Source organism: Heliconius melpomene, chromosome 15 (genome assembly GCF_056956725.1).
Source record: "Heliconius melpomene rosina isolate 202511_hmr_F chromosome 15, ASM5695672v1, whole genome shotgun sequence".
NCBI classification, from domain to species: Eukaryota; Metazoa; Arthropoda; class Insecta; order Lepidoptera; family Nymphalidae; genus Heliconius; species Heliconius melpomene.
Genome location: NC_140403.1, coordinates 260,195 through 275,475, shown reverse-complemented (window position 1 = coordinate 275,475; position 15,281 = coordinate 260,195). Strand labels below are relative to the sequence as shown.

Here is a 15,281-nt window from a genome sequence, read left to right as displayed (position 1 = left end):
ATAAAATATTGTTATTAATTAATCACATTATCATTGTTCTATCATATATCTAATATTACTATATCTTAGTAAGAATACTACTACTAGTAGCACAATGAGTGCTAACAGTACAGCTACAGCTACAGCATAAGACCGAAAATTGAATGTACGTTGATTGTATTTGTAAACAACTGACATATGACATTACATTTAGAGATATATAGTTACAGTGATTTACACTTTTACAGTCAACACCAACAGTACAGTGTTGAATTTGAGTAGATTTTTAACTATACTAAAATCTAAATTCAACTTATGTGTCTTGGTTATTTCTAGAAGCGGCAAACGTGAGTTTCGCTAAACCTATGTTTTTCAACAATATCTTAAAAATAACAAAATATATTAAACACAAACAGCATTTCATATTCATATACGCAAATATTTATAATACAGCATCAACATTTAAACTCTGTTATCAAATTTGATAAGATAAGTAATTATAAAAAATGGTCTAATTCTTTAAATGATTTTTAGGTATTATATGTTATTAAGTGCAAATCGTAACATCGTTACCATGTGGATCCAAAGAGTGAACTCCTTAAAATCGCTTTATAAGCTTCAGGCTCTAAGATGCTTGTCTACAAGAGCACAGGAAGTGGAAAGTGTAGGGCCTGTGATATTTCATAAACTTGTTGGAGAAGATAAGAGTATTGCAGTGTATGGCCTGAACAATCCAAAAGAACGAAATGCTCTTAGCTTTGATTTAATCAATGCAATGAAAGAAGTAAATCAAATTATCAGAGAAGACACTAAAATTTCAGTAGTGATACTACATAGTTTAGTTCGTGGTATATTTTGCGCTGGTTAGTAACAAAATGTCAATGTTTTTAATTAAGTAAAACTATGTTCTTATGATTGTGTTAAATATTCTTATATAATCCACTTGTAGGTGCCAATCTTAAAGAAAGATTTAAAATGAATGATGATGAAGTAGCCAAATTTGTGAGAGGTTTAAGAAACACATTTATAGAAATAGAGGATCTACCAATGCCCACTATAGCAGCTATAGAGGGTGCAGCAGTGGGAGGGGGACTGGAACTTGCTCTAGCTTGTGATATAAGAGTGGCAGCCGAGACCGCCAAGTTAGGGCTTGTGGAGACTGGGAGGGGCCTTATTCCCGGTGCAGGAGGCACTCAGAGGCTACCGAGAGTAATTCATCCAAACATTGCTAAAGAACTGATATTCACTTCAAGGATTGTTAGCGGAGAGGAAGCTAAACAACTTGGTGAGTACTTTTAACTTTTTAGATTTTTCTTACACTTTTTGGTTGTATATAAACTTCTAAGAGATATTAAATGCAGTAATAAAATTTGAATTCAGGTGTAGTGAACCATGTGGTATCACAGAACAGCAATAACAATGCAGCTTTCGAGAAAGCCATGAGCATAGCTCGGGAGATTATATCCAATGCACCTATAGCCCTACGATGTGCTAAGCAGGCTATAAATGAAGGAGTCCAGCTCAGTATCAAAGATGGATATGAAGTGGAACAGAAATGCTATGAGAAGAATATTCCAACTAAAGATAGGCAAGAGGGCATGATCTCATTTATAGAGAAGAGGAAACCTCAGTACAAGGGACATTGATGCATTTATTTACCATACTGTGTATGAAACAAAGATGTTTACTCATAATATGAATATAAAGGAACTACTATACTGTAAAATTAATTGATGAAAGCCTTTATTAGGTATAAGTAAATTTTAAGTTCACTAATTTTATATTCAAATGAATTGATAAACTATCAGCCTGTGAAACTTTAGTCAACTGTGAAAATTATCTGTGGTTTATAGTTATGACAATATTGTGATGTGTAAGACTAACTATGTTTAAGTCAATCTTGTTACTGTTGTATGTGGTTGAACCACTCATTTTGTAATATCTATATTTTTACATACATATATACAAACATCGTGAAATATTTTATAATCAATATACCCTTGAAAGCCATCATTTGTCTCTTTTTCTCATAATCAACACATAAATAAGTGTTTTCACTTTTTCTGTGTATTTACTGTCTGCTTATCATACACACAAGATAACATGAAACATGAAATATCAATAAATGATGCAACATTGAAAACAACTATGACTTATATTAATTTATGGAAATTAAGCATATTTATTATGTACATTTTAAATAAATTCGACAAACACGTCATATGTTTAATATTTACTCAATATTAAGGCACTTTTTTAATTGTTCTTTGGTATCATCTGGAGATGTCACTATGTGGCCGATTGTCCGTGGGTCATTGTAAATTTCATGATCATTACCTCCTGGCATGGTCTTATCTCCAAAGAAGTGGATTTCACTGAAATTTTCGCTTTCAACATGGTTTAGACAATATGTCTTGTCCCAGCCAGTGGGGAATACATCCACACTAATTTGTCCTCCGAGGGCAAATTCTAACTTCGAATCTGCAAATTCTTTTTGAAGAGCCTCCACAAACTGAGCCCTGATGTTATGTTCAATGTCAAATTCAGAGAATTGTTCTCTCTCCACCTGGCTGCAGGAGCGGCCGACAGGGCAAATATTAATCATACTTGAACGGAATTCAATGAAATTTCCTCTTTTTGCTGGAAGCTGTAATTTAGACATATATCCCAGGGCGAAGTTGATAACTTTTTGTAGAGTCTCTTCACCGATGTAGTTCAATATGCTCTGTATACTCTTAACCTCTCCGTGCCGGTACTGCATGACTCCATTTTCGCAGAACACGTAATCAAATTGATTGGTGACCTTCTCGCCGCTCATTTGTTCCACAATTTTCACATAGTCCGAGCCGCTGACCAGACCTACTGCGACTTTCGACTTTACTTTGTCTAATAAAAACCTTTTAAGATCCTCTGTTATGATCTGCCTCGGTTTAGTGAGCGTGCCGTCCACGTCGAACAGGTACAGGACGTTGTTTCGTGCCATGGCAGATATCGGTGTGATATCGGTCAACACAAGCCACCGGTTCTACCGCAGCGCAGCCGGTGATGTCGTGTACCTGCAGTGTGGGGACTGTGGGGGTGACTGAGAAGTGACACTTGACACGTCGCCGGCCGTCTAGTGTCACACAGTGCGCTTGACGAGTCGTGGCCGCCGACTTTAGACCGATGTTAAGATTCGATTTTAGGTTTTTATTTATTATTGTTACGTTTACAAACGCATGAATGTTATGTACACGTTTGTGAGTGCATTAGTATGTTGTTATATGGCATGCATGACATACGTATTTCGAAGTTATTTCAGTTTTTACTTTAGCCTTGATATATTTTTTAAGTATCAAAACACATAGAGAGCTAGAAGTTTGGTAGAGAAAAAAAGAATTGTTTTTAATTATTTGGATTATATCAAAATAAACAAGTAGATAGAGCAATTCTCTACTATTTATTTGCTTGTAAATGATTATAATAATATGTAACAAAACATACCTGTGCGGCTCAAATTCTTAAGCAAGGAGCATATGCTCTGCAGAGTTCATAAGTAAGATTGAATGACTGACACGCCAAATGTGAATACGTCACAATTGCTTATTCAGATTTGTCACATGTAAGCGATTTATTATAAAAGAACAATGTAAAAAGGTCAAAAAGCTGAGCTTTAAGGCGGCCACGACTCCTCGACCGTATTGTACGTCAGAACAGACGTAAGTGTCAGTTAGTACTTTAATAGCAAGTCCAAGTATTATATTGGAAGACATGGGTCGGTCGTGGTTGGGGGCGAAGGCCGGGGCTCCGGTGGCCATTCTCGCGCTACTTTGTATCCTATCTCCCGAGACGGTACTGTCGGACAAGGCGCGGAATGTCCTCATTCTTCTAGGTAAGTTAGCTACATACTTGAGTTTTGTGAATTTCAAGTCAGGTCGGCCACAGAAAGCTACATTATAACTGTAAATTGTAATATTTATTACTTACGGTACGTATGAGGCCGTCGTGGCGCAAGGATGTGACTGTAACGCGACGGTTCGATTTCGTTCGATCCCCACTCGAGGAAGTGAAATATTTATTTTACGTTTATATTTCCATTTCTTCGCTCTGGTGTCGAGGCAAAGCGCGGCGTTGAGTTCTGCCATTCAACACGCAATGTCTCCAGAATTCGGTAGAAAGTGCCTACCCTGCTGTGTGCAGGATATAGCGTGAAGCTGACTTATTTACAGTACTTATATTTTTTTATTACTTAGTAGCAGCTTGGTAGCAACTTTTTGTCATGTGACAAACCTGCCTGGAAACTTTTTGTGTATCATGAATACCGGAGACAGTGTGGGCAATAAATAGTGTTTAAAATAATAGATGTGTATAAATGTTGTTTGTGAACAGCGGACGATGGAGGCTTCGAGCTTGGTGCCTATAGAAACAAAATCTGCCAAACTCCCAACATAGATGCTTTGGCACAGCGCAGTGTTATTTTTAATAATGCTTTCTCTTCCGTCAGCAGCTGTTCTCCCAGGTATGAGACTGTTAAATTGTAATGAAAATATATTTAAAACAATTTTATTTTTAATTTAACTAAATTGTAAAAAAATATTCATCAATTACTTTACAAAACTATTTTCATACTCTTGTGACTATGAAAATTATGTTGTCATAAAGCACAATATTATGATAACTCCTAGAAAGGAAAATATCCAATTATCACACATACATTATTTTTCTTTAATAATACTTCAAAATATTTATCATACTGAATTATTATTTCAGCCGAGCAGCATTACTCACTGGTACACCAAGCCATCAAAATGGCATGTATGGGCTGCACCATGGTGTTCACCACTTCAATTCCTTTGACAATGTTACTAGTTTGCCAAACTTGCTGCGAGAAAGTGGAATATATACGGGTAAAAATATTAAAAAGAAGAAATAATAAATTCCTTTCTGTTCAATTGATTAATAATATTTTTTTTATTATTTATAGGTATCATAGGAAAGAAACATGTGGGTCCAGGTAATGTATACAAGTTTGATTACGAACAGACAGAGGAAAATAATCACATAAACCAAGTTGGACGCAACATTACGCATATGAAACTATTAGCTAGAGAGTTTCTTAAGGAGGCTAACAAAGAAAATAAGTAGGTTTCTTTTTTATTAAATTTATTTAATAAATTAAAAAAGATAAATTTCGATATTTTTAAATATATAAATATTGAATATAAACTTTAACACATTAGCTTATTGTTAGCTTTTTGTTAAATATTTTTAATCTTCTTAAATCTGTTCTGTTCTATGGCATTATGAGCAATTTCACATTGTATTGAGAACATACAATGGAGGTTATATGTTAAAAAAAGAGATAATGTTACACCATAGGAGAAACCATTTGCTCACATACATTATACAGCCATTTGAATTTTTAGGGTCCCAATGACCTGTGAAAGGTTTGACGATGTGGCCTTGCGTAGAGACATCTTGCTGTGCATTCTCTACTGCATTTATCATGGGAAACATTTTAGGAAATTTGATATATCAGCAAAGTATGTCACAAACTCAAATATCCACACCATCTGGGCATATGGCACTCTATTACTGTGGGGTTACGTAGAAAGTACTTCCCTGTGGCATCTACTACCCGTTTCCGGCTACCTGCGATACCTGAAATAAAATAAAATATAATTTTAGGCCTTTCTTCTTGTATGTGGGCTTCCATGACCCTCACCGCTGTGGGCACAGTGAGCCTCAGTTTGGTTCTTTTTGTGAGCGTTTTGGTTCTGGAGAGCCAGGCATGGGTCTTATACCTGATTGGACGCCATGGTATTATCAATGGGATGAAGTTCAGCTGCCTTATCATGTACAGGTATCATATTAAATTATCTATATATATAAAAGGACTTGTCCTCACTGACTGAGGTAAGACGCATGCACAGCCGTAACCGCTGTGCGTAGAAATGTGAAATTTGGACAGATGTTTACTTTCGTAATCTCGACATCCACTAAGAAGGGATTTTGAAAAATTTTAACCCTAATGGGGTGAAATAAGGGTTGAAAGTTTGTATGGAAAAAAAATAAATTGGCACCGATTTTTATAAAATTTGTAATTTAGATTTTTAAAAATATTTATTTGAACACGTGTTTCATCGTTTTCTAGGATTCTTCCCCTAAGGGTGCAAATTAGGGGTTGAAAGTTTGTATGGAAAAATATTTAAATCGCCACCGATCTTTATAAAATTTGAAATTGAGATTCTAAAAAATATTTCATTGAACACATGTTTCATGGTTTATTAGAAATCACCCCTAAGGGTCCAAGTAAGCAGGCGAAGCTGCACGCGCCCACTAGTTTTATATATTTTATTTTGTAATCGATTTCATATTACATTTTATAAAAAGCAAAAAAAACAGCTTCACGGTTTTTTTAGCGCACAATGTTTCGAGTGGTGGAAGTGGTAGGAATGCCACACATTGTCTACTTTATGATCATGTTCTATTATTTTAAGGATACAGAACCAGCCCGAAGAGACATTGCTGCACAGTATACCACTATGTCAAGACTAGATCAAGGTGGGTATATTTATACAACGTTTACTTGTTTCACTAAATAACTTATCTAATATATTGGTTTCTTTATACCCAGGCGTAGCACTAATTCTAAAAGAAATAGAAACAGCTGGACATAAAGACGATACTCTCATTATATATACATCTGACAACGGCATACCATTCCCGTCTGGCAGAACTAACTTCTACGACCCAGGTCTTCGGGAACCCCTCATCATATCCTCACCAGATCCTTTAGCAAGGAAGAATGCTGCAGCTGGTGCATTGGTCAGTTTGCTTGACATTATGCCCACTGTGTTAGATTGGTTCGGACTTATAAAGGAGAAAGAAATGGATAATGAAGTATGGAGCAATGATAGGCCTAAAACCTTGTTACCTATTTTGGAAAAAGGTACTTATTATACTTTTGTCCTTTTTTATTATTATTAGGTTTCTCTTTCTAATTCTCAAATCTCAATAATTCTCGGGTTCTAAAGAACCCAGGTCTTTGGAAGGCTTGCATGGGGATATAGGTCCAACACGTAGAGTCCCTTTAGGGAATGTAATTTTTTTTACAGTGACGTATTATCCGGGATGTATCTCTGAGTACTAAGGCTATTAACTGCATAGGCTATTGCCCAGAGTGAAAATATGGGAGATTAAGTTGGGGTTATAGAATGGAGTTTGGATGAATTGGGCACGGGGCTATTGAAAGAGATTAACGGACGTCCGCCTTTTCGACTTCTATAATTGAAAACGGTGACTCGCCTCCCACTAGATGGGCCCCGACAAGTCGGCGTGGTCGACTCAGGGTGTATAGAGGTGTGCACCGGTTCACCATCACGAGGAGCTCGTGAGCGGGTTTCCCCGTTATTACACAGATTGAGCAATTCCACCCTTTTGAGCATAGCCCGAGAGCTTCACTCTGCCAGCCAATAAAGGCAAGCCAGCGGCGGGAGATAGATTACAATTCCCATTTACATTTTGAAATTTATAGATCCCCCATACTCCGATGAAGACGCAGTATTCGCCTCGCAAACCCACCACGAAATCACCATGTACTACCCGATGCGCGCAGTACGCACGAGGCGCTACAAACTCATTCACAACCTGAACTACGGGATGCCGTTCCCCATCGACCAGGACTTGTATGTGTCGCCGACGTTCCAGGTAATAGAATGTTTTAGTGATTGTTAGTATTTAGTAATGTTTTTATCATAAAAATCTCTTAGAAAATCTATTGGTTATTTAGAATATCAAAGAATATCCATTTATTATTCATAGAGTATACCAACAGATATGCAGTAAATTGTAACCTGTATATATAATAAATTTAATAAGAATCTGCTTAGCCCACGAGTTTGTGATTAAGATTTTTAGGCGTCACCAACTTTCTGTCCTTCTACTAATTTATAATAAACACAAACTGTGTTGTTGACAGGTATATAGTAAATAACCATTTACATTCTCGTATATTTTTTTATCTAAATAAAGAATCTATAGCAAATATACTAAAATATAAGCATTTCCCCAGGATATTCTAAACCGCACGCGCAGCAAGCACCCTCTCCCGTGGTACAAGACCCTCAAGCAGTACTACTACAGGCCGCAGTGGGAGTTCTACGACATACGCAGCGACCCCGAAGAACTTAATAATTTACACGGTAAAATGGTTTTTGCTCTTGTACATTTAAAAATTGACATGAAATTTAATAAAATAACATAATATTTTTTTAAATAATTATTTCATCATTTTGATTGAAGAACAAATGTACAAGTACACCGTTGCGCGTAGATTTCGATATATTAGTATTTAAAAATGTATGTTTAATACTATACATGTACATATATATGAGTAAAATTCAAGAAAAGTAAGCTAAATGTTATTTTTTGTCAAACTATACGTTATAGGTAAGCAGTCCCTTCAACAAATAGAAGCAGGGCTCCGCTCACGCCTCTTCGCATGGCAGCGCTCCACGCACGACCCGTGGCTGTGCTCGCCGGGCGCCGTGCTGGAGGGCCAGGACTCCGTGTGCCGGTCGCTTGATAACGGGCTGTCACATTATCACCCTAGATAGAGTAGAAATTTTGTCAAATAAACGCTATTTCAAATGTTACCTTGGATTGACATAGTTTTAAGACACTGTTATCTCGAAATGGATGGGAATCGGACCCACAAACAACTCTGCACCACAACTCTCCCCTTAAATTCTCTTTGAATATAAAATCTGAAAAACTAATTAAACAAATTTACGTGAGCTAAAAAAATATATGATTTAATTCTGACTTAAAATTTATTATAAATATGAATACTCATGCTGTAGTATAAATTTATAAGTAAGAACTGATTTTCCTCGACTGATATTTAAACATGACGATTGTATATGTTGGACATATACATATAATATATATTTAGATTTTTAATACCTGTTTTGTTTATGAATATATAAAATAAGTTTTAATTTTTAACGAATCTCTCTTTTTGTGTTAAGATGATTTAAAAATGTTATTGATTGATGACCGTGTACATTCTAATAATAATATAATAATTGTCATTTTAAGTATTTGTGAAAATATATGTTCTGTTAACTTTAAAATGAATTACAACTTAAATAATATCATAATTGTTAAAATAGATTATTAAATATTACATATTCCCATATTAAACATTTTATAAATGCACGAAATTTGCTCATTAAAGTCTAAGAAAATGTTAAAATTGCACAATTTTAAAGATTGTTGTTAGTAAAAACTTTTTTATTATTAAGAATTTCTATTATCTGTTTCTAATAATATGTTTAGAATTTATTGTCTTGCCCTAATATAAAGAATAAAATAAAATGCTAATATAGATTTTTATTATTTTATTTCCATTAAGATCACATTTCAATACACAAATGCATCCTACAAAGATGGAAAGAGGCTACAGAAGAATAGGCAAATAATAAATAATGAGACAGTAAGTAAGTAGGTTCACAATCAGTCTTAAAATAAAGCTAATGTTTATTTAGCTATTAGAACTACAGCTAGCCTTCGGCGTTTCTTCCTTACCCTGTGCCTAAATTTTAATACTAATCTATACTTATAATAAAATAGTAAGAGGTCTGTGTCTCTTCTTAGAAGATATTTAAAAGCATTTATTAACGTAATAGAACCCAAAGCAATGATTTTTTAAATTTTTGTCTGTTTATCCGTTTGTCTGTGCGTTTGTTATCGCTAATCTCAGAAGCGGCTTAACCTATTTAGATGCGGTTTTCACTATTGGATTCTGGAAGGTTTCGAAATATGTGGCTTATTTTATTACAATGGGTTCATAAATAAAAAGTTATGTTAATTTAAAGTACTTAGTTCGACAAACTTGTTAATTGCCGGGACAGTTATTTTATGAACAGTTGTTTTTCTGTTTTACTGAATTGACTGAATATTTAGTTTTCAATTTTTTTGTTAATATTTATATTTCAAGCGGGCGTAGCCCCGCACGCGCCCCTTAGTAAATAATATAATTAAAAATATGAGTTATTTTTTTTACGTATCCTTATCACAAACATAATATATGACTATTTATGATTGATAAATGAAATATATTATGTTGTTATATAAATTTAAATGAAAATATATGTACAAAAAACAAGTTTTTAACATTAAAATTATATTTTATTTATACATAAAACTTTTCAATTCCTTTCAATAATACTTTTCATCCACCCTTAATAATATTATAAAAAGAGATGATATCTGTACGAGTATATGGATATAGGATACGACGCGGCTACATCGGTACAGTTACTCCGTAGGGAAACAATTTTGTTCCGCCTCCCTGATCATACTGAAAATATAAGTTTATTGTGTATACTTTTCAGGTGGCGTAGTGGCACCAGTGACTGTAAACGCAACAGTAGTGGGTTCGATTCTCAACGGGGGAGTGGGATGGAAGCAAACGTTAGAACATTGAAAGCCGTCGTGGCGCGGCGCACAAGCGAGGTTCCCTCTGCCTACCCTGCAATATGCGGGATACGGCGTGTGTGACGTAGTGTGATGTATTAACTTACGCCATCCGGCGAGTGTAGGACTCGCGCAGCTTCTCCAGTGTCACGGACATGTTGTAGTCCAGCTCCGAGAGCCTGTTCATTCGGCGCGTTAGATCCGCAGTCTGCGAACATACAATCAAAAATATTTAGAGAAAGTTGCAAAAGTATAATTAAATAAAGAATTTTCAATAGAATTTTTAAAGCGTTTTTTATGGGTATGTTGCGAGCTAGACAGAAGTACTGAGCGATCAACATGTAAACCTTTACGTTCTCCACTTTTCGCATATTCAGCGACACTACACGCCGAGAGCCACAACTCGACGCCTTCGCGTTAGTAGATTGAACACTTAAACTAAGGATTATTATTTGTTAAAACAACCTTCGCAAGTCAGCATTAAACGATATTTATATACTAAAGTATATTTCTATAAAACGTATAAGAAAGTACCTACAAATAAGTAGGTCAGCTTCACGCTGTATGCCCCACACAGCAGGGTAGGCAGAGGGAACGTAGTGTTAAGACACTCCGTTCTCCATTTTCTGCCGAATTCTTGAGGCATTGCTTGTTGAGTGGCAGAACTCAACACCGCGCTTTGCCTGGACACCAGAGCGAAGAAATGGAAATATAAACCTAAATAAATATTTCACACAAATAAGTAAATATTACTTGAATTTTGGTGAAACTTACGATTTCAGCGATGCGGTCCATCTCCCTAGACTTCTCGATAATTGTGGTCACTTGGAAGTAGATGAACCCGTAAATGACCACCGACAGCGCTATCATCAAGAAAATCCTAAAATTTTCTGCCCTGCGAAGGTATCCTTCATTTTCCTAGAAGGACAAAGAAAATAATAGATATATTTAGTACTAACGAAGTGCAAACTGCTCGCGGCTTCGCCCGTTTGTACTATGCAATTGTTTATTTGCTCATCTGAATTTGACAAAATCTGACAATATTGTAGTAGTAGTAGTGTATCTGACATTAATAGTTAAAGTTTCAGCCAATTCAATGCAATATGCAAATTGACATATTTTTAATATATGGACCGATAGAAATAAAATCAGAATATAGTAATAAAAAATTGCATTTAAATCGTTTAACCCGTTCTGAACATAGCGTAACGCACAGATAAACAGGGAGATGTAGCGGCAGTGGTACCTACCTACATGTGACAAACGACGATAAGTACAGAGTTTCATTCCCATTCAAGGACATTACTGTGTTCCTTGAGCTGAGCTCCTTCAGCGCAAAAAACACAAGCTAAATTTTGTAAAAAGTAATAAGTAAGTATACTTTGCAATTTTTGCAATTTTTATTAATTTTAAAGGAAATTTTTAAGCTGGATTAATCGCATCAATTTTGCATTTAGATAGATATATTTTTGGAAACTCAGTCAGAATTATCGAGACCAGAAGTCCATCACTCAAAAGTAGTTACACATCTTTTTATAAAAAAACTTATAATATGTAGAAGTATTCAAAGGCAATACATTTTAATTTACAGAAACTTACGCATTTTACGATGACACAGTCTGATTTTTCAGACATGATGAGTGTTTGTTTTGTTTACTAATAGAAACTGTTTGAGTTTAATTTCTTGTGCAGATCGGACAAAGGTATAATGTCCCGGGAGTCGGTGCGAGTTGCGAGGCGGGCGGTCTGTAGCCGTGTATTGATTTTTAGTGCTTACATATATCTAGGATATCAGAACTTCGAATCAATTATTAGGTTTTAAGTGGGGAGGGCCAAACGCAAGCGCAGCAGGCCTGCACCCAAATGCACCCTGCTGCCCCTGCAATCTACGAATTCGACCTAGGTATAAACAGCAAACATAGGCTAATATATACGCAGATACCAAATAGACCAAAGTAAATAAGATATTTTTATGGAATTTTCAATGTATTCATTTTATATTTTTATAGAAATAGTGACTTTTTTTTAATTATTGTAGCCACAATGTGAGAAAGCGTCCCATTTAACGTAATAAAGATTAAATATTAATAATCGACATCTGTCATTGTCTTGTCATTCGTCTTGAATTTTTGATATTCAAAACACTAAATGTAGAAAACTGAACTAAATGCATTTATCGAAATATTAGTAAGTTGTAAATTGATTGCTAATTGAATACTGTTAATTTAGATTTTTCACATAACTTTATTACTTATTATTTTCAGGTAATAAATATTTTACTATTAGATAAGAAGAGGTTATTTATTACCCTTGCAGACCAGACAACAAAAATAAACAAAAAATGGCCACTAATTTCGTTAAGTACTCCCAATTAATAAATTCATCCACAAAATACGCGCAACGGATGAAGAGGCTATCAAACCGTATATTTGGTGAGGTAGCAATTCCCACCAACTCTAAGTCTATGAAGGTTGTGAAGATTTTCGAGAGCAGGCCTCTACATACCAACGAGGAGATCATACACTATTACCCTCGGCACATGGAAACCCACGCGTTGATGTTAAAGCTAAGGGAGTATGGTTTGTTCAGAGATGAGCATCAAGACTTCAAAGAAGAAATGAAGCGTCTTCGTGAACTGAGAGGCAAAGTCAAGGTATGGAGGAGGAAACTTAACCAAGAGGAAAAGTCTTAGTACTAGACATTTAATGTATTTGTAAATAGTTTTAGTTGTATCTAAATAAAACTTTAACATTATAATTAGGCTTTTATTGGTAAAATACATGTTTTAAGGACATAATAAGGTAGCTAAACAGAAAAGTTAAACTAAACAGAATTCTTCTTTTCATTATTAAATTTTTTATATGGAATTTTAACATTTTTGCTTGTTCCAGTCCCAGTGTAGAATATTATATACATAAAAAACATAATGAATGAGACAGACGGCAGCACTACAGTAAATAAGAACATTCTCAAGGGAGTCGAATACATTTTCATATAGTTGTTCATATCAAGTTGTTTTTCATACATGTGTTCTCTCTGAATTCTCTCAGCGTAAAGAATATTTTTAATCCAAATGTCAATCCTGTAAATAAATTTAAAGTTCTTTTTAACATAGATTAATGTGCGACAATTTCATCAAGGCCATTCAGATGCAGTAAGACAGCATTTAAACATAAAAGTAGTGGATGCAATTGTCACTTGGATTTATAATTTATTTTCCATCTATATATACCACTCCACAAATTATACCTTGTTAGCCTACCTAGTTTCTCTCTGTCTATCTTATTATAAATATAAAAAAAGGTAAAAAGTTTCGGAAATTATCAAACTGTTATGTGAAATAGATTGTGAATATAAAATTACTTTTGCAAAAAGTTATCATTCCTAGTATAGTTAAGGCCCTCCATAGTGTCAGCATACGGGTGGTCGAGCTGCAGCAGTGCTAAATCTACCTCAGGGTACAACGGGTGTTTGTAGCGGGCCACCACATGATGAAAACATGCTTCCGAGATGCTTTTAGCAGTTGTTATTTCTAGGGCGAAATATATAAATAAAATATATATAAAATGAATTATGAAACAATATTTAAAATTATATTCATAAAATGCACAGAAATTGTGTTCATCAGTAAATGGTGAAACATTCTAAAGAGCCGCTTTTAATCCAATAAACCGACGACAAATGCCCAGTCCAAGAACAACATTTGCGAGGAAATGCTATCCCACGGACGATGTGCCAGCAGGTCTTTCGAATTTGAGGTTCACATTCGAGGAGTGTACGTTTGGATGGTACACATCTCAGTGATATTATTTTAAAAAAATAAAATTCCCATTTGTTTACTTTATTATAAATAAAGATTATCTTTCCTGAGCTTTGTAGTATTTTTTCTATGATTTTTTAAAATTCGCATTACTTAATGGCCCACCTGTATTTATGTTTCTGTGCGTATCTACTATTTAACAAACCCTGAGTGCAGTTAACGACGCCCATCTTCACTACAATGGGGGCGAAGCGGTGGACGCTCAGGCACGAGTGTCTCACCAGCAGCCAATCACGCTGCCACAGCAAGCCCGCACAAGCGCCACCCGCCCCAGGCCCCGAGCCCCCCGGCCCAGCGCCGCCCACGCACGCGGTCGCGCGGCGCTCAGCGCTGTCCTCTAGCACGTCCTCGAATATACTTACCGCGGCACACGTGTTTATTAGCAAATATGTGTAGATATATTTAAGCATTTTTATGTTTATCAAAGTTTATCTTATATTTATTTGTGTGTTTTCAACTTTCACGCACTTTGTAGTCATCAAAGTCAAGGTTAATTATTTTTTAGCGTTATTTTATTTCCAGCCAGTATTTTAAACAATAAAAAAAAGGAAAGTTCTATAATTCATTAGTATGATAACTGTTTTTCACTTTTATTCATTTAAAAAAAAATTGCCAAGGTTTACTCTTGCTTTCTTGAGAAGGCAAAACATTAACGAGAGTAAAACTTTACTGTGAACATCCACACATGTGACTACACATCCAACACGAGTGATGTAGATCACGTGTGTATGTGAGATCATATACACGTGTGATAGTACACATACGATGAGTAAATATTTGTTATCTTCATTGTGATGTGAAACTGTGCAAATTTTGTGTATACTTATGCTAAACGCTTTACAAGAGTTTATTTCGACAAGTATTGAACCAAATATCCTGCGACAAAGCAGATGTAGATGCGGGGAAAAATCTGATGAATGATTTCGTTAAAGAAATCGAAATTTCTTTAATTTTCATGTTATCCAAAATATATACATTCATCTTAAGCATATATTAAAAAAGGCCTGATTATAGAAGTATA

At 35.2% G+C, this 15,281-nt stretch overlaps 6 protein-coding genes across 9 annotated transcripts; 3 read left to right on the top strand and 3 right to left on the bottom strand.

Annotated features, from left to right (window-relative positions):
* The first annotated feature begins 2 nt into the window (after positions 1 to 2).
* LOC146531153 (enoyl-CoA hydratase domain-containing protein 2, mitochondrial) lies at positions 3 to 1,990 on the top strand. 2 transcript variants are annotated; one of them, XM_085198645.1, is made up of 4 exons: positions 3 to 145; positions 514 to 842; positions 929 to 1,264; positions 1,360 to 1,990. In XM_085198645.1, coding segments are annotated over exons 1-4 (933 nt in total). In that variant the 5' UTR covers positions 3 to 143; the 3' UTR covers positions 1,626 to 1,990. The 2 variants fall into 2 exon arrangements, with proteins under 2 accessions (XP_085054771.1, XP_085054770.1); XM_085198644.1 differs by lacking the exon at positions 3 to 145 and having other exon boundaries at positions 521 to 842.
* A 125-nt stretch (positions 1,991 to 2,115) lies between these two features.
* On the bottom strand, positions 2,116 to 3,072 carry Pmm2 (phosphomannomutase). The gene has a single exon (XM_085198646.1). It carries the CDS (start codon positions 2,960 to 2,962, stop codon positions 2,213 to 2,215), a length of 750 nt encoding a protein of 249 aa, XP_085054772.1. The 5' UTR covers positions 2,963 to 3,072; the 3' UTR covers positions 2,116 to 2,212.
* Positions 3,073 to 3,527: 455 nt separating this feature from the next.
* On the top strand, positions 3,528 to 9,351 carry Sgsh (N-sulfoglucosamine sulfohydrolase). The gene is made up of 10 exons (XM_085198642.1): positions 3,528 to 3,850; positions 4,348 to 4,477; positions 4,729 to 4,865; positions 4,943 to 5,099; positions 5,647 to 5,821; positions 6,459 to 6,522; positions 6,596 to 6,910; positions 7,496 to 7,668; positions 8,033 to 8,162; positions 8,410 to 9,351. Exons 1-10 carry the CDS (start codon positions 3,730 to 3,732, stop codon positions 8,574 to 8,576), a joined length of 1,569 nt encoding a protein of 522 aa, XP_085054768.1. The 5' UTR covers positions 3,528 to 3,729; the 3' UTR covers positions 8,577 to 9,351.
* On the bottom strand, positions 5,225 to 12,277 carry LOC146531150 (uncharacterized). 2 transcript variants are annotated; one of them, XM_085198652.1, is made up of 4 exons: positions 12,040 to 12,277; positions 11,215 to 11,358; positions 10,548 to 10,648; positions 5,225 to 5,619 (listed from the first exon to the last, which is right to left on the bottom strand). In XM_085198652.1, the coding sequence occupies exons 1-4, from the start codon at positions 12,073 to 12,075 to the stop codon at positions 5,607 to 5,609; spliced, it is 294 nt and encodes a 97-aa protein (XP_085054778.1). In that variant the 5' UTR covers positions 12,076 to 12,277; the 3' UTR covers positions 5,225 to 5,606. The 2 variants fall into 2 exon arrangements, with proteins under 2 accessions (XP_085054778.1, XP_085054777.1); XM_085198651.1 differs by lacking the exon at positions 5,225 to 5,619 and adding an exon at positions 9,348 to 10,324 and having other exon boundaries at positions 12,040 to 12,270.
* Positions 12,278 to 12,476: 199 nt separating this feature from the next.
* Positions 12,477 to 13,197, top strand: mRpS33 (mitochondrial ribosomal protein S33). 2 transcript variants are annotated; one of them, XM_085198649.1, is made up of 2 exons: positions 12,477 to 12,627; positions 12,705 to 13,197. In XM_085198649.1, exon 2 carries the CDS (start codon positions 12,782 to 12,784, stop codon positions 13,130 to 13,132), a length of 351 nt encoding a protein of 116 aa, XP_085054775.1. In that variant the 5' UTR covers positions 12,477 to 12,627; positions 12,705 to 12,781; the 3' UTR covers positions 13,133 to 13,197. The 2 variants fall into 2 exon arrangements, with proteins under 2 accessions (XP_085054775.1, XP_085054776.1); XM_085198650.1 differs by having other exon boundaries at positions 12,566 to 12,634.
* Positions 13,198 to 13,263: 66 nt separating this feature from the next.
* Positions 13,264 to 15,217, bottom strand: LOC146531148 (uncharacterized). Its single transcript, XM_085198647.1, has 3 exons — positions 14,406 to 15,217; positions 13,804 to 13,972; positions 13,264 to 13,522 (listed from the first exon to the last, which is right to left on the bottom strand). The coding sequence occupies exons 1-3, from the start codon at positions 14,668 to 14,670 to the stop codon at positions 13,264 to 13,266; spliced, it is 693 nt and encodes a 230-aa protein (XP_085054773.1). The 5' UTR covers positions 14,671 to 15,217.
* Positions 15,218 to 15,281: the final 64 nt, after the last annotated feature.

Excerpts from the sequence above, each read along its gene's own strand:
- Pmm2 (XM_085198646.1), bottom strand. The coding sequence starts at position 2,962 with ATGGCACGAAACAACGTCCTGTACCTGTTCGACGTGGACGGCACGCTC.
- Sgsh (XM_085198642.1), top strand. The coding sequence starts at position 3,730 with ATGGGTCGGTCGTGGTTGGGGGCGAAGGCCGGGGCTCCGGTGGCCATT. Across the intron at positions 5,822-6,458 it reads AGCTGCCTTATCATGTACAG|GATACAGAACCAGCCCGAAG; the intron begins GTATCATATTAA and ends TATTATTTTAAG. Across the intron at positions 8,163-8,409 it reads AGAACTTAATAATTTACACG|GTAAGCAGTCCCTTCAACAA; the intron begins GTAAAATGGTTT and ends TATACGTTATAG.
- LOC146531153 (XM_085198645.1), top strand. Across the intron at positions 843-928 it reads TCGTGGTATATTTTGCGCTG|GTGCCAATCTTAAAGAAAGA; the intron begins GTTAGTAACAAA and ends ATCCACTTGTAG. Across the intron at positions 1,265-1,359 it reads AGAGGAAGCTAAACAACTTG|GTGTAGTGAACCATGTGGTA; the intron begins GTGAGTACTTTT and ends ATTTGAATTCAG.
- mRpS33 (XM_085198649.1), top strand. The coding sequence starts at position 12,782 with ATGGCCACTAATTTCGTTAAGTACTCCCAATTAATAAATTCATCCACA.
- LOC146531148 (XM_085198647.1), bottom strand. The coding sequence starts at position 14,670 with ATGCTTAAATATATCTACACATATTTGCTAATAAACACGTGTGCCGCG. Across the intron at positions 13,973-14,405 it reads CGTCGTTAACTGCACTCAGG|AAATAACAACTGCTAAAAGC; the intron begins GTTTGTTAAATA and ends ATTTCGCCCTAG. Across the intron at positions 13,523-13,803 it reads AATGATAACTTTTTGCAAAA|GATTGACATTTGGATTAAAA; the intron begins GTAATTTTATAT and ends ATTTATTTACAG.
- LOC146531150 (XM_085198651.1), bottom strand. The coding sequence starts at position 12,075 with ATGTCTGAAAAATCAGACTGTGTCATCGTAAAATGC. Across the intron at positions 11,359-12,039 it reads ACTGTGTCATCGTAAAATGC|GAAAATGAAGGATACCTTCG; the intron begins GTAAGTTTCTGT and ends TTGTCCTTCTAG. Across the intron at positions 10,325-10,547 it reads TCCTACACTCGCCGGATGGC|TATGATCAGGGAGGCGGAAC; the intron begins GTAAGTTAATAC and ends TTATATTTTCAG.